Here is a 22,075-nt window from a genome sequence, read left to right as displayed (position 1 = left end):
ATGTATGTATATATATATGTATATATGTATATATGTATGTATGTATATATGTATGTATGTATATATGTATGTATGTATATATATATGTATATATGTATATATATATGTATATATGTATATATATATGTATATATATATATGTATGTGTGTGTGTGTGTATATATGTATGTACTGTATATATGTGTGTGTGTGTAGATGTATGTATGTGTATGTATATGTGTGTATATATGTATGTATATATATATATATGTGTGTATATGTATGTATATATATATGTATGTATGTGTATATATATATACATATGTATATATATGTATAGATGTATGTATATATGTATTTATATATATGTGTGTATACATGTGTATTAGGGCTGTTAAAGTATTAACTATGGAAATTAATTTAAATTTTATAACGCATTAAATAAAATTAACTCAGTTAACTCCGTTTTATTTACCTTCTGTGGCAGCTGGCCTCTGCTCACTTTGCTGCCAAACTTTGAGGAGAGTCACTGTCGCAAAGACTGACTTTTACGTAGTTTTACTTTAAAAAGTTTCTTGACAGCTCATTGGAGAAATCCAAAATAATTTGCACACTTTGCAAAGCCAAATTCAAATACAGTACCATATTAGTTGTATGTCTTTGGTGTATTGTTCAACAGTTGTATTTTACAGGAAAATAATCGTATTCAAAGAACAGTCTTTGATTCAAATTATACTTTAATTTTTTTTCCATATTAATTCCAAGATTTTACTCAAGTAAATATCCTACTTGAAAAATACGATTAATTGCGATCAATTATGGAAGATTTTGCGATAAATTAGTTTGAAAATTTGGTTCGGTTGACAACACTAATATATACACATACATAAATGTATATCGTCGCTGTCCTGTGAAAAACACGTCCATTTTTATTTTTTTAAATTAAACTACAAAATTGGACATGTTTTTCACAGGACAGTCATGATATAGCTACATATATTTGTATATACATATATATGTACATTATATATGTATATATGTGTGCGTGCCTGCGTGCGTGTATATATGCATGCACAAACTGCTCCAAATCTCCCCAGAGTGCCTTGTGTGTAGGAAAGTGTGTGTGTGTGTGTGTTGCATCATGTGTTGCCATGACAACAAAGGCCGCCCGGTTGCATTCAGGTGTGCTGTTTTTGTTGAGCACCAAGAATGCAAAAGCATGCGCATGCTGGCGTCCGCCTGCAGGCCTTTTTCATTTTTGTTCTGTTTGAGGAACCACACGACACACCGAGACTGAAATGTTTTTATACGCCAGCAGGGGGGGTGGGGGGGTTGAAGGTTTGTTCTTGGATTTAGATCAAGAAAAAGAAACTGTTTGGTCAATAGAAAGGCCACGGGCTGGGTTTGGAGTAGTATTTTTCTAAATCAAAACATCCCCCAGGAAAGGAAGCAAAGATACTTTACCACTCTGCCTGTGTGTGTTGACCACATTAAAAGTGTACATAAAGTTGTATTGTAATAAGTCTTCGGGTCTCTTTCTTCATGTGCACGTTCCCTCGTCACCTTCCGAAAAAAATGACTTAAGTCAGTTATTCAGGAAAACTTAACCAAATGTTGATTATATTTTTCAATTAAAGTTCAGGGGTAGAATTGAATGATCTTTTTTAGGATGTTGCTGATTTTTGCAGAGATGGTCAGCATCCCGATTCAGTACATAAATAAACATGCAATTTTAAATATTCAACCTGAAAGAAGTTTATTTTCACTTGCCTCTACACAAGGACGTTTATATCCTAAAATAGCAGGATAGAAAGACAAAAAAGGAAGTAACAAACACTTTTAAGATAAAACAAAAAATGTGTTTATATAGATAAGAATGTGTGACTAGGTTAAAATATCAAAGGAAGCCATTTCGACGTCTTTTCAAGCGAGCTAAGCACATTGCAACTTTTCGGAGGAGTTTACGGTTTCCCAGTGCACCTGAACGCACCGTCGGTTACACTCCGTCGGTTGGCTGTTGTGGCGTGACGTCATCACCCGGCGACTACGCACACATGGCCACATCGAAGTGACGACAAGAGTGAGTTTTCGTTGAACTTTTCCATACACCTTTTCTTTATTCAAACAATATTTCCTCACTGTTATAAGGTTTCTCTTTCGAGACGAGAAAATCAGATCAGTCGGGCTTCGTTCTCCGTCGTCAAAGATGAGTGACAGCGACGACGACGTCCCGACGCTGTCGGCTCACACTCTGGCGGCTTTGCAGGAGTTTTACCAGGAGACCCGAAGCCAGAACACCAGCGAAGACCCTTCCCCAGACTCGGACCACTTTGCCGTGGGAGCCGTAAGCGAGGACTGGGTAAGCAGTAAACTAGTATTGATACACAACGTTTGTCCCGAAATACGATCCGTGGGGATTACGTGATAGCGTTACATAGATTTAAGTGACGTTGCCGACGTGTTACGTAATCTCGTCGTAAACCGAAAATGGTAAAAGTGAATGCTACTTTTGTTGTTTGTGTAGAGAATGAGTCAGTTCTGGTACACTGACGACACGGCAACACTATTGGCTGAGGAGCTTCTACACCAAGCTGGAGAAGGAGGAAGGTAAACAAAAACAAACTCATTCATGCCTTTTTACCCCTTTCTCCTCCTTCTTTCAAAAACAGACGCATTAGTGCCTGTCATGTGCAGAAGGGGATAGTGACTTAATTGCCTTTCACACACATTCCATCCTGCAATCAGATAACCATCCCTGTTGTGCCTCATACAGTATACTGCTTCTGAAGGTGGATTACTGGTGGGACAACCAGTGGCGGAGCTAGACTTATATCCTTGGGGTGGCCAAGGCTATTTCATGGGGTTCACAGACTATAACAATAAATTTGTTTCTCGACTTATCAATTGCAATTGGAGTGTCTAATGTTGAAATGTACATAGTAAGCACACAGGAGATGATATTTATGTATATATAATTTGCAGTTTATTAACAATGCTGAAAATGTAAAACAATTTGGCAACAATTTTTCAATTATGCATTAATAATAACTAATTTGGGGGGGGGGGGGGGAAACGACCATGTATAGTAAGGTGTTTTTTGTGAGGGAAAAAATTAACTGTATAGTAAGGTGTTTTCTTGTAGAAAAAGCGAACATGTATAGTAAAGCGTTTTTTGTGGAAAAAAGTGACCATGTATAGTAAGGCGTTTTTTGTGAAAAAAAAACGACCATGTATTCTAAGGCGTTTTTTGGGGGAAAAAACGACCATGTATGGGAAGGCGTTTATTTTTTTTTAAGAAATGAACATGTATAATAAGGCGTTGTTGTTGTTTTTATTATAAACAAACATGTATAGTAAGGCGTTTCTGTGGAAAAAAAAAAGCGACAATGTATATAGCAAGGCGTTTTTTGTGAAAAAAAGTGACCATGTATAGAAAGGCGTTTTTGTGAAAAAAAAGCAACCGTGTATAGTAAGGCGTTTTTTTGTGAAAAAAAACGACCATGTATAGTAAGGTGAAAAAAAAAGAAGTGACCATGTACAAGGCATATTTGTGGGAAAAAAAAGCGTTTGAGCCAGAGTTAGGGTTTGGAAGCAGGTTAGGGTTTTGAACTAGGGTTTCAAAGCAGGGTTAGGGTTTCAAACTATGGTCAGGTTTTGGAAGCAGGGTTTCGAACTAGGGTTAGGGTTTTGAACTAGGGTTTCAAAGTAGGGTAAGGATTTGGAAGCAGGGTTTCGAACTAGGATTAGGGTTTGGAAACAGGTTAGGGTTTTGAACTAGGGTTAGGGTTTCAAACTAGGGTTAGGTTTTCAAATTCGGGTTTCGAACTAGGGTTAGGGTTTTGAACTAGGGTTTCAAAGCAGTGTTAAGGGTTTCAAACTAGGGTTAGGATTTGGAAGCAGGGTTTCGAACTAGGGTTAGGGTTTGGAAGCAGGTTAGGGTTTGGAAGCAGGTTAGGGTTTTGAACTAGGGTTAGGGTTTCAAACTAGGGTTAGGTTTTCGAAGCAAGGTTTCGAACTAGGGTTAGGGTTTGGAAGCAGGTTAGGGTTTTGAACTAGGGTTAGGGTTTTGAACTAGGGTTAGGGTTTCAAACTAGGGTTAGGTTTTCAAAATAGGGTTTCGAACTAGGGTTAGGGTTTGGAAGCAGGTTAGGGTTTTGAACTAGGGTTTCAAAGCAGGGTTAGTGTTTCAAACCAGGGTTAGGTTTTTGGAAGCAGGGTTTCGAACTAGGTTTAGGGTTTGGAAGCAGGTTAGGGTTTTGAACTAGGGTTTCAAGGCAGGGTTAGGGTTTCAAACTAGGGTTAGGTTTTGGAAGCAGGGTTCTGAACTAGGGTTAGGGTTTGGAAGCAGGTTAGGATTTTGAACTAGGGTTAGGGTTTCAAACTAGGGTTAGGTTTTCAAAATAGGGTTTCGAACTAGGGTTAGGGTTTTGAACTAGGGTTTCAAAGCAGGGTTAGGGTTTCAAACTAGGGTTAGGATTTGGAAGCAGGGTTTCGAACTAGGGTTTCAAGGCAGGGTTAGGGTTTCAAACTAGGGTTAGGTTTTGGAAGCAGGGTTCTGAACTAGGGTTAGGGTTTGGAAGCAGGTTAGGATTTTGAACTAGGGTTAGGGTTTCAAACTAGGGTTAGGTTTTCAAAATAGGGTTTCGAACTAGGGTTGGGGTTTTGAACTAGGGTTTCAAAGCAGGGTTAGGGTTTCAAACTAGGGTTAGGATTTGGAAGCAGGTTAGGGTTTTGAACTAGGGTTAGGTTTTGGAAGCAGGGTTCTGAACTAGGGTTAGGGTTTGGAAGCAGGTTAGGGTTTTGAACTAGGGTTAGGGTTTCAAACTAGGGTTAGGTTTTCAAAATAGGGTTTCAAACTAGGGTTAGGGTTTTGAACTAGGGTTAGGTTTTGGAAGCAGGGTTCTGAACTAGGGTTAGGGTTTGGAAGCAGGTTAGGGTTTTGAACTAGGGTTAGGGTTTCAAACTAGGGTTAGGTTTTCAAAATAGGGTTTCAAACTAGGGTTAGGGTTTTGAACTAGGGTTTCAAGGCAGGGTTAGGGTTTCAAACGAGGGTTAGGGTTTTGAACTAGGGTTTCAAAGCAGGGTTAGGGTTTCAAACTAGGGTTAGGATTTGGAAGCAGGGTTTCGAACTAGGGTTAGGGTTTGGAAGCAGGTTAGGGTTTTGAACTAGGGTTTCAAAGCAGGGTTAGGGTTTCAAACTAGGGTTAGGATTTGGAAGGAGGGTTTTGAACTAGGGTTAGGGTTTGGAAGCAGGTTAGGGTTTTGAACTAGGGTTTCAAGGCAGGGTTAGGGTTTCAAACTAGGGTTAGGGTTTTGAACTAGGGTTTCAAAGCAGGGTTAGGGTTTCAAACTTGGGTTAGGATTTGGAAGCAGGGTTTCGAACTAGGGTTAGGGTTGGGAAGCAGGTTAGGGTTTTGAACTAGGGTTTCAAGGCAGGGTTAGGGTTTCAAACGAGGGTTAGGGTTTTGAACTAGGGTTTCAAAGCAGGGTTAGGGTTTCAAACTAGGGTTAGGATTTGGAAGCAGGGTTTCGAACTAGGGTTAGGGTTTGGAAGCAGGTTAGGGTTTTGAACTAGGGTTTCAAAGCAGGGTTAGGGTTTCAAACTAGGGTTAGGTTTTTGGAAGCAGGTTAGGGTTTTGAACTAGGGTTAGGGTTTCAAACTAGGGTTAGGTTTTCAAAATAGGGTTTCGAATTAGGGTTAGGGTTTTGAACTAGGGTTTGAAAGCAGTGTTAGGGTTTCAAACTAGGGTTAGGATTTGGAAGCAGGGTTTCGAATTAGGGTTAGGGTTTGGAAGCAGGTTAGGGTTTTGAACTAGGGTTTCAAAGCAGGGTTAGGGTTTCAAACTAGGGTTAGGATTTGGAAGCAGGGTTTCGAACTAGGGTTAGGGTTTGGAAGCAGGTTAGGGTTTTGAACTAGGGTTAGGGTTTCAAACTAGGGTTAGGTTTTCGAAGCAAGGTTTCGAACTAGGGTTAGGGTTTGGAAGCAGGTTAGGGTTTTGAACTAGGGTTAGGGTTTTGAACTAGGGTTAGGGTTTCAAACTAGGGTTAGGTTTTCAAAATAGGGTTTCGAACTAGGGTTAGGGTTTGGAAGCAGGTTAGGGTTTTGAACTAGGGTTTCAAAGCAGGGTTAGGGTTTCAAACTAGGGTTAGGATTTGGAAGCAGGGTTTCGAACTAGGGTTAGGGTTTGGAAGCAGGTTAGGGTTTTGAACTAGGGTTTCAAGGCAGGGTTAGGGTTTCAAACTAGGGTTAGGGTTTTGAACTAGGGTTTCAAAGCAGGGTTAGGGTTTCGAACTAGGGTTAGGGTTTGGAAGCAGGTTAGGGTTTTGAACTAGGGTTTCAAGGCAGGGTTAGGGTTTCAAACTAGGGTTAGGGTTTTGAACTAGGGTTTCAAAGCAGGGTTAGGGTTTCAAACTAGGGTTAGGATTTGGAAGCAGGGTTTCGAACTAGGGTTAGGGTTTGGAAGCACGATTTCGAACTAGGGTTATGTTTTCGAAGCAGGTTAGGGTTTTGAACTAGGGTTTCAAAGCAGGGTTAGGGTTTCAAACTAGGGTTAGGATTTGGAAGCAGGGTTTCGAACTAGGGTTAGGGTTTGGAAGCAGGTTAGGGTTTTGAACTAGGGTTTCAAGGCAGGGTTAGGGTTTCAAACTAGGGTTAGGGTTTTGAACTAGGGTTTCAAAGCAGGGTTAGGGTTTCGAACTAGGGTTAGGGTTTGGAAGCAGGTTAGGGTTTTGAACTAGGGTTTCAAGGCAGGGTTAGGGTTTCAAACTAGGGTTAGGGTTTTGAACTAGGGTTTCAAAGCAGGGTTAGGGTTTCGAACTAGGGTTAGGGTTTGGAAGCAGGTTAGGGTTTTGAACTAGGGTTTCAAGGCAGGGTTAGGGTTTCAAACTAGGGTTAGGGTTTTGAACTAGGGTTTCAAAGCAGGGTTAGGGTTTCAAACTAGGGTTAGGATTTGGAAGCAGGGTTTCGAACTAGGGTTAGGGTTTGGAAGCAGGTTAGGGTTTGGAAGCAGGTTAGGGTTTTGAACTAGGGTTAGGGTTTCAAACTAGGGTTAGGTTTTCGAAGCAAGGTTTCGAACTAGGGTTAGGGTTTGGAAGCAGGTTAGGGTTTTGAACTAGGGTTAGGGTTTTGAACTAGGGTTAGGGTTTCAAACTAGGGTTAGGTTTTCAAAATAGGGTTTCGAACTAGGGTTAGGGTTTGGAAGCAGGTTAGGGTTTTGAACTAGGGTTTCAAAGCAGGGTTAGGGTTTCAAACTAGGGTTAGGATTTGGAAGCAGGGTTTCGAACTAGGGTTAGGGTTTGGAAGCAGGTTAGGGTTTTGAACTAGGGTTTCAAGGCAGGGTTAGGGTTTCAAACTAGGGTTAGGGTTTCGAACTAGGGTTAGGGTTTGGAAGCAGGTTAGGGTTTTGAACTAGGGTTTCAAGGCAGGGTTAGGGTTTCAAACTAGGGTTAGGGTTTTGAACTAGGGTTTCAAAGCAGGGTTAGGGTTTCAAACTAGGGTTAGGATTTGGAAGCAGGGTTTCGAACTAGGGTTAGGGTTTGGAAGCACGATTTCGAACTAGGGTTATGTTTTCGAAGCAGGGTTAGTTTCGTGTCCATACTTTTCACAAAGGAAGGTAATTCCTGCAAATATACACACAGATTCTTCTCAGCCGTGGCGCGTTATCACTGCAGTTAGCATTGAGCTTAGCAGATGTGAGTGAGCCGTATAATTAGGTACCCCTGCGATTTGTGCTGCCAGGATCGCGTGCGTGAGCGCCCCCAGCGTTTACCAGAAGCTCAAGCAGCTGCGCGGCCCCGGCGGCGGTCCCGCGGCCGTGGCGGTCCTGGAGTATGACCGCCGCTTCGCCGTCTACGGCGACGACTTTGTCTTCTACGACTACAAGCGTCCGCTGGAATTTGCGGAGCACGCCGTGGCCCCTGGCAGCTTCGACGTGGTCCTGGCCGACCCGCCCTACCTCTCGGAGGAGTGTCTCACCAAAGTGGCCCAGACTGTCAAGTACCTCAGCAAAGGAAAAGTGCTGCTCTGCACAGGTTACAGATCCGTTTTTATTCTTTTTTTTTACTCATAAGTACACTTTAACTGATTAAAAAACACCAAGTAATAGTAATCGGAGTTGTCCGCTTCAACGTTGCTACACAGTAGACGGGCTTTTATTGAGGAGAATACAGCATCATCAACTTTTTGGTTGCCATTGCAACCTCAGATCACATATTCTTCGTAGTCTGTCGTACTTGTGGACCAGCCAGGACATCTGAAGTTGTGTTTTGGGCTAACAAATGCATAATGTGTATGTTTGTCTTTGGTATTACACAAAACTTTTAAATTACATTTTAAAGCGAAAGTCAACCCAGACATTTTTTTTTCAAGAATATGTTCTATGCGGTCCCACTTGTTGAAACAAGGCATTCTGATAAATATTGCGTTTGTGTAATAAGAGTTAATCCACCTGTTTTTCGCCATGTCAGGTGGGCGGCCATTTTGTCACTTCTGTCGGCTGAAAATGACATCACAGTTGCGCAGAGCTTAGGCAACGACCAATCACTGCTCACTTGGTTTTCTGAAGCGAAGCTGTGATTGGTCGTTACCTGAGCGACTGTGATGTCACTTTCATTCGACAGAAGTGACAAAATGGCCGCCCCCTGACATGGCTAAAAACGGGCGGGTTTTGCTGCTTAACACATATTCCACAAATGCAATATTCATCAGAATGCCGTGTTCCAACTAGTGGGCCCTCCCTGCATGTTTGGATTGACTTCCTCTTCAACCACTTACAGCAGAAGTATGTAACAATATGATTGTATATAATATGATGTAAAGCATCAACAATCACAGACTAACCCAAGAGCTACAATATCATGTTGCTACTGCATTGGGTAGTAGTAAGCTGAATGACAGCTAGTTTGTTGTTATAGCAACCTTGCATCCTACACTTAAGTTGTATAATATTCATGGACCAGCCAGGTCGCCGCTGTAGTTTTGTCTTTATAAACTGAAGAAAATGGAACAATATAACTGCTTTAAAGTATCGGTAAGTAAAAATTGTAACAGCGTCAAAAGTCATTGTGGCATGACCCACGTAGAATGTTATGTACCATCGCAATCCTGATTCACATCATTGTCTAAGTCATGTAGCGCTTGGACCAGCCAGGACACCTTTTTTGGTTGTGCTAGCATCAATGCTAATGTTACTATACAAAGTTGCACAGTGCTGTATGGATGCGAAAATGACTAGAAAAATGCATTTCACCACGTCAAGTGTTGTCTTGGCATTTCGCTTAGCATAACGAGCATTTTATTGTCTTGTTGTTCAGGTGCCGTCATGGAGAATCTGGCCAAGGATCTTCTGGACGTGAAAGTGTGCCACTTCCTGCCTCAGCACGAGCGCAACTTGTCCAACGACTTCCGGTGTTTCGTCAACTACCCGTCGCGGCTGCTGTCCTGCTGATTGGCAGGAAAGGGGGAACGGGACTGTCCAGAAGGTGCCGGTTGCTGATTGGATGATGAGCGATGAGTCACATGACCACACGTCCGAATGGAAAATGCTGGCAAAGAAAGGCCACACATTACTACACTGTATATATCATCGTCGCTGTCCTGTGAAAAACACTTATGTCCAATTTGGGATTTAAATTTTTTTTTTTTTTTTTCATCTTCACGCGATGTCTGTAACGCTGAAACACCATTCGCATAGAAATAAGAACATTGAATAGAAGTGTTTTTCACAGGACAGCGTACTACTGTGTATGGATGGGCAAAATAAACGTCTCTTAAAGTGAAGAGCTATGGGAGGCCAACTTACAAGAAGATGTTTCGGACTAGGGCAGCAGCTCGTCGCCGAGGTCCTCTCCAGCAAAGACGTCCTCGTCCACCCGCTTCTTGGCGCCGGTCCTGGGCTGGTTGGCGAGGGGGCCCAGCGGGTCCACGTAGGACGCGTCTATGCAAACGCAAAATGGCCGCCGTGCTAAACAAGGGCTAGCTAGCATCGGTGCAATTTGCTTGCATGCGAGGCGGCCGCCACCCACCCAGTTCTTTGGGGCTGCCGCTGCTCTCGTAAGGCTCGCTGGAGGCAGGAAGTGACATCACGGGCACAACCGCACGGTCACCTTTGGAAAAGCTCTCTGGAACGAAAGAGACAAACGTGGGACACACGCATAACCGATACACCAGCGGCGCAAACAAAATGGTGCTACGACAAGACAGACCTACTCAAACTGTTGAAAGTTGTGATAAGGCCCAACTGTATATACATGTAATGAATTGTCTTTTGTTATTTTGTAAAAAAAAATTAAAATAAAAAAATCAGCCAATTTAGCTAATATAAGTCAATTAAATCAGTCGGGCCCTAGTGGTGATATTAAAAAGCATGAGAAATGAGTATCTAAGTATTGTTCCCTACAATAATAAAGTAGAACTGACCAGTCGTGGCGTCGGTGCTGTCTGTTCTTCTACTTCTTGTACTTCCTTCTCGGTCTGCCTTTGCTCTCTGGAGAAAACATCATCATCAGATAGAGTGGACATCAAAAGTGATGTGAAATATGTCGCTCAACGTGTTTGTGGTGCTGATTCCAAAACAGTCTTTACTTTTTTTTTTTTTTTTTTTTATTGAGATTTTATCATTTTCTTGTTTCAAAATTTGACCAATAGAAGCTTGCGCAATACAGATTTTACCCTGCATTGTCATTTTTAGCTAATGTTTCAGAAAAAAAAAAATCCACCTCTTGTTGAACCTAACCCCCAATTCATAAATATTACTAAATATATGACATACTATATTATTGTTATTTTATTATCATTATGGAAAAAAAAAAAAAGCAAGGGCAGATTTGGAATCAGCGCCAAAAATTCAACTCGAAAAGCTTCCTTGTATCTTTGATTAAAAAGGTGAGTCAAAACGCAGACTCCAAAAATTGAACTGTCTGCGTACCTGTTCTCTGAGCTCCTTCATCTTCTCCACCTTTTTGAGTTTGCTGGCGTAGTCTTGGCCTTCCTTGAGGCCCATGTCCTGACACAGCCGCACCAGGAAGCGGAGACCTCCACGGAAAAAAACCCCAAAAAACAGCATTATTATTATTATTATTATTTGCTGTAAGCGTTGGCGGTTGAAGCCGTCTCACATTGCGCATCTTCGGGGAACTTGCGGTGTATTTCTTTGCAGGTTTCAAGAGCTTTCTGGCTGTTTCCTGAAAGAAGAAGCAAAGTGTTGGGCGTGTTGGTGCGATGCGTTGAGATGCGGCGGGCGTCCTTTCTGACCGCTTCGCCTGTGACAGCTGGCCACCATCAGCTGCCACCTCACCTCACTCGGTCTGAGGAAGACAAATACAACCTGTCAACGTCCAACCATTTTCATGTCTTCCTTCACAAAAAGATGAATGACCAACATTTTATATTTTAAAGTTTAATATTTTTTATGTATTACTCCTTAATTTTTTTCCACTTAGCCTTAATTTGATTTTTTTTGAATGCTTTTGACATATTTCTCGACAGCACTGTTTGTATTCGTACATTTTAAAAACTTCCCTTGGTCTTTATTTGAAGATATTTTTTCACTTAATCATTTTTCTTTATTCAAAAATGAATAGCATTTTATGTTTTCATATTTCTGTTCACTTTGTCTTAAATTAAACTTTTTATCATGATGAATATTTAAAAACGCACGTTTCTCCAAACTGTGGGAGTCAAGATTGTTTTTCGTTTCTTATGTGAAACACAAACGAATAGAAAATTTATACATTTACCCCAAAAAAAAACATGTGACATATAGTGTATGTGCACACGTTATTCACATTTTTTATTTATTTATTTTAATTTTTTTTAAATGGTAGTGACTCACTGCAAGAGGATGGCCCTGTCAAAGTAGTGAATGGCCTTCTCGTAGAGCTGCGTCTGCACGTAGTAGGCCGCCAGCCACTCGATCACCTCCATGTTGCAGGGGAACAGCCTGAAGGACTGCGAAGGAAGTGACATCATCAGTGTCAGTCTAATGACCATATGGGCTGTGTCAGGAATACGGTGATTAGGGAGTCGGTAATGATGAATGATTCTGAATGCAGCAAACTCACTACCGGCTCCCAAATCACTGCAAAGACATTTTTAGTGGAACTATCAAGGCCCACTAGATTAAAAATCCCTCTACTGTGATTACGGGATGAGTGACTCATTCAGAACACGGTGCGTGCGTGTGTGCGCCGGTTACCTCGCAGTAGTAATGCAAGGCCTGCGACTTGTCCCCCTCCAGGTCGTGCAGATCCCCCAGCTTGGCCAGAGCCTTGGGGTCGTTGGGGACCACGCTGATCACCTGCATCAGCCACTCCACCGCCGGGTGGGGGTCCTTCAGGAGCTCGTAGCTGACGCAGTTAAAGAGAAATATAGCACGAGGACCGAAGATTCGCCGGATTTTTGGAGGGCCATGCCGATTCCAATATTTGGCAGAACAATATTCCGATGAACGATTTATCGGACGATTCAATCAAAAATATATTATGAATAAAGTAACTTGTTTTTTGATGCTTAGAACAACAAAGATACAAATTACAGGGCAGAACATTTGATTGTTTAACAATACTTTCTTACAAACTTTACAACAGAGGGAAAAGCTGCAGATTTTTTTTCAGATTTAAAAAAAAAAAATCTTTAATAAAGATTGATCGGCTGAATAAATTGGACAATTTTTTTGCAGATTTTCTTTGGGGGTGAAATGTTTGAATATCATTATTTTTTGTCTTATGTTATAATGTGCTAATGTGTGTAAAAAAAAAAAAAAAAAAATTGGGACAATTTTTTTGCTCCTTTTTTGAGTGGGAAGAATGTTTCAATATCATTAGTTTTGTCTTACATTGTAATATGTGATATGTGTTTAAAAAAAAAAAAAAGCAACTGACTAGCAGCTGATTTTGCCAATTTTAGAAGTGCTAATATTGGCCAAATAAAAACGGTTGACTTTTTTCAAAATTTTTTTGGAAGGGTAAATATTTGAATGTCATTAACTTTGCTGATCTTTGTCTTATGTTGTATTGTGTTGAAATCTGCAAAAATCTGCAAGAAAGAGCCATAGGCTGAAAGAATTTGATGTTTTTTTGGGGGGGAGGGGATTGTTTGAGCAACATTCATTTTTATAGGTTTAAAAAAAGTGTCAGATTTTGGACAATTTTAAAAGAGCAAATATTGGCCTTTTTTCTTTTTACCATTTTTTGGGGAGGGGGCAGTGAATGTATGCATAATCATTACCTTTGTCTTATGTGTTAATGTGTAAAAAGAAGTTAGTCAAAAAAAAAATAATCAGCTATAATTCATAAATCAAACCAGCCAATTTTCATCCCACCTGGGTGTGCTCTATTATTGGAGGAGGATACGTGTCGGCCAGCTGATACATGACCTCGGTGCTGTCCTTGAGGATGGCGTGGAGCTTCAAGAAGCAGTCCAGCGCGTCCTCCAGACGATTCAGCTTCTTGTACGTCAGACCTTGGAAAAGGGGACGAAAACGACGACATACATTATACATTTTGGTACAATGTACGACAACAAGTGCAGAGGAGCAAGAGGGCGTTTCTTTTGGGAGGCTACCCAGGTTCCTGAGGGCTTCGGTGCAGGACGAGTCGTTCCTCAGCGCCTCTTTGAAGAACTCGGCCGCCTTGGCGTAGTCCTGCTTGACGAACTCCGTGTTGCCTTTGCACACGAACGCCCCCGGGTTGTAACGGTCTGCGTTCATGGCCAAGTCTGCGTAGTGCTCGGCCTGCTTGTAGTCCTTCTCCTGGAAAAGCAAAAGCAACAACAACTTTGGAAGCTTTTACTTCCAGGAACTGAAGATACCACACGCTAAAAGTTGCCGGATCTTTTGGAGAACCAACCACGGCATGTTTGGATGGCAGCAACTATTGTCTAATTCTAATTCTAGGCGTACTACCGACTAGTTGTGAGCAAAAATAGAGCTAGATTAGCAAAATGTTGCATTTGGATGGAAAACTAACACTTTACTAATTACACACAAAGACAAAATTGTTGCTACCTCTCTGTTAATGAAAGAAAAAAACCTCATGGTGGTCACAAAAATGATAGAAATGTCAAACTAAAGAGAATTCACGCATCATGCATGAAAACAATGTCATACCAGGATGAAGAGACTGGAGAGGTTGTTGGCTGCGGCGCTTTTGACTCTGCTGTCTTGCTTGGCAACTTCCTTCAAGATTTTCATGGCCTACGACAAAATGTCTCCATGTCAGGCTACATGGCGCTTATTGAAGGAGTGTACTGTGCTTGAATCAGCAGTGCTGGAGGAGGAACACGTGTAAAACATCCCAGAATTTGACACCTGTGCTTTAAAGGTGTGTCTGACCTGGTCAAAGTGCATCTGTCTGAAGAAGGTCATGGCCTTTTTCAATTGCAGGTCATTGGCCAGCTCCACATAAGGAGAGTTCTTCACCAAGTCGACGCACCTTTCACGCAAAAACAACAGTCAAGTAGCCTCATCACACATCACAGCAAAGCATGTCGTATGTGGGAAAAAAAACAACAACAGAGTATCGTAAAATCCTGTTACTAAAATGCACCCTTGTATTATAGCACTAAAATACTTCATAAAAAATAAAATTAAAAACAGCCCCATCTAGTGGCCGTAAAAATAATTACACTTAGTGACGTTTTGAAAGCCCACGTATCTTTTTCATAAATTTCACACCCTCCTACAGTAACTTTGCAAGGAGCAACAATCGTTAGAATGTTAGGCGACTTAAGCATGCAAATAGTCAACGACATGCCCTTATTGTGCAGAGTAATTGCCGCGAACGGCCAATATGCTAGCAGGCTAATGTGGCTAACTGACGCACGCGCAAATGGACTGTTATTAACAGCTGCATGGTACGTGCACAGCACACAACGCGCACTTACTTTTCGTCATGGAACCAGGACTGACAAGAACATCATTGAGGTTAAATAATAAAAAGAAATAAGGAGGCAACTAAGTTCTTCGCCGAACTGCTTCGATTGCACCAGAAACAGGAAATGAAATGTCCGCCATTTTTTTTTTTTTTTTTTTTTTTTTTTTAATTAACCTCTAGGTATTGACAAACCTCTGCAAAATGCTTCTACTCATGTCGCGGTTGAGCCGAAGCACCTGTGGCTAAATCCTAATTGTGGCAGGGTTTACTTTCTGGACCTGGATTTCAGATTTGACAGCTCTGCTATGAACCCAGCAAATTTGTGTGTTGACTTTTGACATTGCATTTGCAGAGGTGTCCCTAAGTATTCACATTCATCACTCAAGTAGAAGTGGGCACATGCAGCGGGTGCGACCAATGGGGTGGGGGGCCACCCCGGACATCCACAGCAACCACCCCCGACAACAAAAATGGTTAATGGCATGGTCGTCAATGATGGTAGACGAAGGGGCATGCTGAGGGGGCATGAAGGTGACAAATCTTCCATTTATACACAACATGAGTAAAAAGGCAGGGGGAAAAAAGCAGGCTGCCAAATATCAAACAGAAAAACAAACAAACCAGTCAAATCCGGCGGCAAAAGAAGCCTCGATGGCCGGAGCGATGAGCTTGGCGGAGGTCATCACATACTTCTCAGCACGAGCTTTCCTGTGGGACGGATGGGGAAAGTATTCGGACGCATTCATTTATTTTATGGATTCAAACGTGCAGTGGTAAAAATCTTGTTGTTATGTAAGAGAATGTATTGTTACAAGTCTCTCTCCATGTGGTGCAGCTTGTCGTTCTTGATGACCTCCATCAACATGTTGGATTTGATGTCATCCTGAAACACATCACAGTGTTCATAAAACAATGTTGTTGGTTTTTTTTTAAATTTTAGTTGTAGTTGTTTTGTTTTTGTTCACTAATTATACAGGATTTGGTCCCCCCAAAAAAAAAAACAAACACACACACACACAGAGTGGGTGTTTCCCTCACATTAGCGGCGATGTACTTGTCTTCGTGCTGCACGTTGAGGGGCACGGCGAGGAGCTTGCGGAAGGCGTTCTTCATGCCCTCGGCGTCGCGGGTGGCGTAGTAGCAGAGGACCAGGTTGTAGCCGGTCCTGACGTTGGCGCTCTTGCTCATGATGTGCTCGAAGGACGCCACGGCGTCCGAGTACTGGCCCAGCAGCACGAAGACGGTGCCGATGTTCTGCATGATCTTGATCCTCATCTCCTTGTAGTCGTCCGAGATGTGGTCCAGCGCCATGCGGTACAACTTGATGGCCTTGGGGTAGTTCTTCTGCTTCACCCAGATGTTGGCCATGTTCACCTTCAGACGTCCTACGCAAGGGCGCAACAGCGGCAAAACAGTTTCAAAAAACAGGTGGACTTTGTAGCCTGTTGTGGGAAAGAAAGCGCAGAGATTGAAAGGTGAAGGACTACTCTAACTTGGGGCTACTGATATGACCCCCCCCCCCAAAAAAATGGAACATTTTACCTCCAAAGCCAGTTTGACTGGGCAAAAAATTGGTAGCCACGTCAACCATGAGAAGGCCTAAAAAAGCCTCAAGATGCCATGATTGAAAAGACATACGAAATTGACCATTTTGATTTAAAGCACTTTTTTTAAGCTGAAATTTTAATAGTTTAAAAAAAAATCAAACTAGATTTGTTTGAAAATTAAGCCACAGAAGCCAATTTCACTGAGTAGCATAACATTTGTTAGATGGCTATTCTGAGTAGACCCACAAAACAAGGATCAAAAAGCCATTCCTGAAAATGAACAGCAAGTCTGGCATTTTACTTTGAAGCGGACATTTTCATGTTTGACAATTCAGCCCCAGAAACCAGTTTCTTTGAGCGAAATGAAATGTAAGAGCCACGCCTATCATGAGTGCGCCCACAAAAAAGGAAGCCGCACTCAAAAAGACACACAAAGTCAGCCATTTTGATTCGAAGCAGACATATTAGGTCGCCATTCTAATAATGATAACAATTATAAAGTTGAGTTATTTTGAAAATCCAGTTCCTGAAGCCAATATCACTTCACAACACGAAATTTGGTCGGTACGTCTATCATGAGCAGACCCCCCCGAAAAAGTCTCAAGAAGCTACGCCCGCTAACAGATTGATAGCAGCTTTTGGCTCACCTCCGTTGGCGAACATCTTATTCTTGATGATGACTTGGTAGCTGCTCATGGCCTCCGGGTACATCTCATTGTTTTCGTACTGGTTAGCCAGGTTGAGCAGAACCTGCCAGCGCGGACAACCGCACACGTTAACGGGCAACTTTGACATCGGAGACCGACCGTAGCCACACTCACAGCGTAGGTGAGATCCACGTTGATTTGTTCAGAGTTTCCAGACTGTTCCTTCTGTCTCACCAGCGCTTTCTCCTTCCTCCTGGCCTCTCTGGCCTTCTGCAGAGCCTGTCAAAACGCAACACACAAAATCATGCTCCAAAAGTGATGCATCAGGGAGCACAAATTCCAAAAGCTCTTTTCTCCTATATGGATGAATCACTACAAATTCAAACTTTTTCTCCGATGCACCGGTCACTACTGTACACAATTTTTTAAAAAGGTAGTAACTGATTTGAAACTTTGACATCAACACTCATGCATATCCAATATATCGTCGCTGTACCGTGAAAAACACTCATCTCCGATTTTGGAAACTTTAATTTTTACTTTAATGCAATTTCTGTCATTCGGAAACATGAGTCAGGTAAAAACAAGAAAATGAAAAAATAAATGGAGATAAGTGTTTTTCACATAACAGCAACTATATATATATATATATATATATATATATATATATATATATATATATATATATATATATATATATATATATATATTTATTTATTTTTTTCAGAATAGATATCCACTGTAGCGACTGATAGGCCACTTTGACAAGAGTCTGACCAGTTGCGAGTTGCCCGTGCTTTGCGCCATGCAGCTCTCGGTGATCAAGTCGTTCACGTTCTTCTCCAAGAGCCTGTTCTTCTCCTCGGGCCTAGGGCGACGAAAAACGACGACAACACGAGGCACAAGTCAGACATCGTGGTTACCATCACGACTACAACAGTGGCTAGCTAACATGTCGGCTCACGTGTCGTCCTTCTTTTCTTCCAGTGGGGGAGCAGGGCCTCTGGACTGGCCCAGAGGATCAAAGTTTGGGCCTAAAATGACAAAAAAGAAAAAGGCACTTACGTCTCTATTTCATTAATGGACCGAATACGATGATCAAATAAAAATAATAACAATTTGGAAAGGTGATTGGGTTGGACTCACATCGTGTGGGAGAGGAGGAATAACCTGCAGCACTGATTGCCGACATGGGGCGAGCTGCTCCACTCGGCTGTAGACAAATTGTTCGATCATTTAAAGAAGTTCCATCTGCATTTTTATCACTGGGGTGCCTCTGGGCTCTATTTTGAGTCCCATCTGTTTTTTTGTTGTTGTTTTTTTTATGTACATCAGCAAGGCTTACCTGCACAGCAGCTGTCATTGGTCGACTTACTGATGGCGGCATGAGGGTACGACACTGTCAATAAAGATACGTTTTTTGTTGGCACGGTCTGTCATAAAACACGCATGCACACTAACGACAGACGCAAATACGAGAGACACACACACACACACACTTCCATTAAACAAACACAATGAACACAGACATACGTTGTACTTACTCCAGAGGAAGAAGTTAAAGGTCGCCCCCCTGTGGTAGGGTCAGCAACATGTCCATTAATCTTTTTGGAAAATGAGAGGACATGTCTTCAATATACTTTACAGCACACATCGATAATAAGAATAATAGTAATAATACGGACTGGTTGTAAATGTGCTCTTTTGCCCTGATTGCTCTTGATTGCTTCTTGGAAGCTGGCATCATTTTCCAACTCCTTTAAAAATGAAGAATAGCCCATCAAGCACGTTATTATACAGTGATTAACTATCAAATGAAACAATCACAGAAAGAGCTCGCCCACCTTACAGTCGAAAAGTGGATTATAGTCGTTGTAGCCTGAATAGAGGTCGTCCTCCTTCACGCTCAAGTGCCGATTGTTCATTTGTGTCTGAGTGGGTCTTTGAGGCGCTTTCAATGAGGCCGACAACGCGGTTGTGAGCCATTAAGGTCAACGTTAATGTAATTCGAATAATCAGAAATCAGAGGAGGCGTGGCCATCTTTATGACGTCATCGGTTTGCACGTTATTCAATCTCTTGTGCAGCTCCTGTGATGTCAAATGAGCCTTAGTGATGTAAACAGCCTGTGTCTGCTCGTCTCAAAAGTGTTGAGTGTGCGTGTTTTGAGTACGTCTCTCGTGTGTGTGTGTGTGTGTGCCTCATGCACTACTACTACACACGCGCACACACTATATATAAATAAATTGCTGTGGTAGAAAAAAATCTGAGAAAAAAAAGCTACTAGGCAGGGAGTTTCGGTGAATGCAAAAAATAAATCAACAAATCTGTAAATAGGTGGTCAAGGTGAATGCGGAATTGCACGTATGCGAGATTAATACCAGTTTGTCCACATGAAGGCGCTCGTGCACTATTTGAGGAATTGACTTGGATGAAAACATTCAAAAATAGACACATCTTTCGAAATGTACTTATTTTATTGCCTCTTTTCTTAAGGCATAAAGAACATCTGATTATTATTTACAGAAGTATCAGCTATATGCCAATGTACCCAATTTTCTGACCAGTAATAGGTGGATGATAACTCATCCCCACGAGCGTGCAGCTTTGCTCTTTGCCGTTCTCCAAGAGTCCAGAGTCCGGGTGGAGTTGTGGAGCGCGCGGTCCTTGTCCAGCAGAGGGACACAGGTGCAGCCCACCGCGATGGACACGTACACCTCCGAGTATGAGTGCCGGCCTCCAACGCAAGAACCCGACCTCCTGAGGACCACCGAGGGCGCGTAGACAGGAGTGCTGCGATACTGCTGGCTCTCCTGCCGCTGAGGTCCGGTCAAGCAGCCTTTACACAGGCAGTACGCCTCCGGGATGTGACGCGGGTATCGGCTCGGGTCGTACGAGATCCTGAAAAACGGGCAGACAACAGACGCTGTACGTCAGTACCAAGGCGGTATAACGACACAATACTGTGAAACAAACAAAAAACAAAACAAACAACAAAACGGTCATGAATTGTGATGCACGATATCAATTGTTGATGCTGATCTATCGATACTCTCAACGTAATGATACTACACTCCAATATCGATATTTGGTTCCACACCTACATGTTCAGTAAAATAGGAGTGGAAATCGCAGCTAGTAACTTACAATACAATGTCACATTTTTTTTTCAAAACAAAATCAATTAGTATTACAATATAGCGATAGAAAAAGCAGAGACGGGCATTTTCCCCAAAATTGTGGTTTGTGTATCGCCATCCGTCTGCCCGAATGGGTACCCTTCCGCCGTACGTCGGATCAAATAGAACAGTAATCGCCTATCAACTGGTCCGTCTATCATTTTAAACACGCTTCCCTCGACCAACTCCTCTTGAGCGCCCTTAATTTAAGTACTGTATCGATATTGTCACCCACCACAATTAACAGCAAAATTGGGGTGGGAATCATAAAATATATACATTTCTCCAACAATACTGATAGTATCAGGGGTAGATATAATACATATTATATGAATGAATAAATTGTCCAAGTGTCAATATCTATGGTGGTTTATCGATATCATAAGGTCACAATTATTCCTTATCGCAACTTGGTCCCTCTCATACTGTACGATGGGATACGTCGATATCAAAAATAATCACGATAGCTACTACAGCCACACAAGACATACAACATATAAACATACATATGCATATTAACGAGTGTGGCATTTCCCACCTGTAGGCCCAGGGAGAAACGCTGAGCAGGTTGACCGGGAGTTTGCTCTTGCTCTCCGCCGACCATGAGCGCGCGGAGGCGGCGCTGGGGCAGCTGAGGTTGACCCTGTCTCGGGGCTCCAGCTGCAGGGCGTGGTGGAAGGCGCTCAGCACCCCGACCGAGAGGCGACCGAACATCTGCTCCAGGATCTCCTCGGGAAGGTCCAGACACGAGCGGGTCCGGGTCACCTTCTTCCTCACGCGGCCACCCACCGCGGCGGCGCCGGCGTCGACCAGCAGCAGCGCGGCCACCGCCACGAAGACGACGCGGAGCCCGGGCGGCATGACCATCTCAAATTCCCGGCGTGTCGACTCCTCCGCGACTCAAGTGGGAACAAGTTGTCTCATCGCACCGTCAGCGTCTAAACTTTGGGTTCCGAGTGCAAGTGAGAGCTTCTGTCCTCTGTCCACGCAGCAGTGCTAATCAAACAAACATCTCGCGTGGGAGTGGGAGGCGCACACTGGAGCAGCTGTGCGTGGCTCCCTTGGATCAACTGTGTCCACGCACAAATGACTTGCAAATCACTTTGGTGATTATGGATGATGGAATTTCATTTACACCCACAAGCCACTTTATTAGGTACACAATGTACTGGGATCAAAGCTTAGGAAAAAAAACCCCAACAATCTGCTTTTGCAAAGATATCTAAATATTAAATTATGGTGAACCTTTGCACACAGTATTGGGAAATATTACTTTGGTGCCTTGCGATGCAAGTTTTAATCATTCTGTGACCACGCCTTTAAATCAAAACTTTCATATCTCAGATCATCTTTCCTCTTTGAAATGAATGGGAATTTGTAATGTCTATAAGGAAAAATAGCACTCGATAATATTGTACTTCATAAAAAACATACAGTAATGGCAGAATTCAACTGAAATTTTTGTTTCAATTCAATGAATATTGTGTGCCTCTCCTGTTATGAGCGCCTTGGCCATGGCTTCATACAGAAACACACACTAAAAACAGTTTCACAACTAACTCAGAAAGCTGCAGTAATATTTTTTTTTCACAAAGAATAAATATGTGAATGGCAAATTGTCTGTCTACATGTGTTGCTCCACACTTGTCTTCAAATATCAATTGCTGAAAGGATTAAGTAGACCGCAACAACGATGCCATTCGTTAGACCATCTATGGCGTAATATAGTGTTTATTATTAGCATTAAGCTAACGAGGTGGAATGGTTTTTTTTCTCAGTGGTTTTTTTTTTTTTTTGCATGGAAGCGTTACTATAGCTTGGAAAGTGATAAGTGGTGTTTCCAATATTTCAAA

The 22,075-nt window shown here is 42.3% G+C and overlaps 3 protein-coding genes across 4 annotated transcripts; 1 reads left to right on the top strand and 2 right to left on the bottom strand.

The window, feature by feature from the left end:
* Nucleotides 1–1,935: 1,935 nt before the first annotated feature.
* eef1akmt1 (EEF1A lysine methyltransferase 1) lies at nucleotides 1,936–9,610 on the top strand. The gene is made up of 5 exons (XM_086052099.1): nucleotides 1,936–2,059; nucleotides 2,128–2,338; nucleotides 2,504–2,586; nucleotides 7,718–8,010; nucleotides 9,292–9,610. The coding sequence occupies exons 2-5, from the start codon at nucleotides 2,186–2,188 to the stop codon at nucleotides 9,423–9,425; spliced, it is 663 nt and encodes a 220-aa protein (XP_085908225.1). The 5' UTR covers nucleotides 1,936–2,059; nucleotides 2,128–2,185; the 3' UTR covers nucleotides 9,426–9,610.
* Nucleotides 8,113–18,998, bottom strand: LOC147136775 (intraflagellar transport protein 88 homolog). 2 transcript variants are annotated; one of them, XM_086052098.1, is made up of 25 exons: nucleotides 18,894–18,998; nucleotides 18,730–18,801; nucleotides 18,589–18,648; nucleotides 18,390–18,443; nucleotides 18,191–18,257; nucleotides 18,009–18,078; nucleotides 17,822–17,912; nucleotides 17,219–17,323; nucleotides 17,045–17,147; nucleotides 15,889–16,235; nucleotides 15,663–15,733; nucleotides 15,472–15,558; nucleotides 14,310–14,409; nucleotides 14,085–14,171; nucleotides 13,541–13,727; nucleotides 13,330–13,438; nucleotides 12,174–12,324; nucleotides 11,811–11,926; nucleotides 11,231–11,283; nucleotides 11,095–11,160; nucleotides 10,905–11,011; nucleotides 10,397–10,463; nucleotides 10,003–10,098; nucleotides 9,780–9,914; nucleotides 8,113–9,522 (listed from the first exon to the last, which is right to left on the bottom strand). In XM_086052098.1, exons 4-24 carry the CDS (start codon nucleotides 18,429–18,431, stop codon nucleotides 9,796–9,798), a joined length of 2,241 nt encoding a protein of 746 aa, XP_085908224.1. In that variant the 5' UTR covers nucleotides 18,432–18,443; nucleotides 18,589–18,648; nucleotides 18,730–18,801; nucleotides 18,894–18,998; the 3' UTR covers nucleotides 8,113–9,522; nucleotides 9,780–9,795. The 2 variants fall into 2 exon arrangements, with proteins under 2 accessions (XP_085908224.1, XP_085908223.1); XM_086052097.1 differs by having other exon boundaries at nucleotides 18,889–18,984.
* Nucleotides 18,999–19,308: 310 nt separating this feature from the next.
* il17d (interleukin 17d) lies at nucleotides 19,309–22,057 on the bottom strand. Its single transcript, XM_086051919.1, has 2 exons — nucleotides 20,761–22,057; nucleotides 19,309–19,944 (listed from the first exon to the last, which is right to left on the bottom strand). The coding sequence occupies exons 1-2, from the start codon at nucleotides 21,087–21,089 to the stop codon at nucleotides 19,629–19,631; spliced, it is 645 nt and encodes a 214-aa protein (XP_085908045.1). The 5' UTR covers nucleotides 21,090–22,057; the 3' UTR covers nucleotides 19,309–19,628.
* Nucleotides 22,058–22,075: the final 18 nt, after the last annotated feature.

Source organism: Filicampus tigris, chromosome 14 (assembly GCF_054856515.1).
Source record: "Filicampus tigris isolate MCC_2025a chromosome 14, RoL_Ftig_1.0, whole genome shotgun sequence".
NCBI lineage: Eukaryota > Metazoa > Chordata > Actinopteri > Syngnathiformes > Syngnathidae > Filicampus > Filicampus tigris.
Note: the sequence above shows the minus strand (reverse complement) of the source record. Positions and strands in the feature narration are given on the sequence as shown.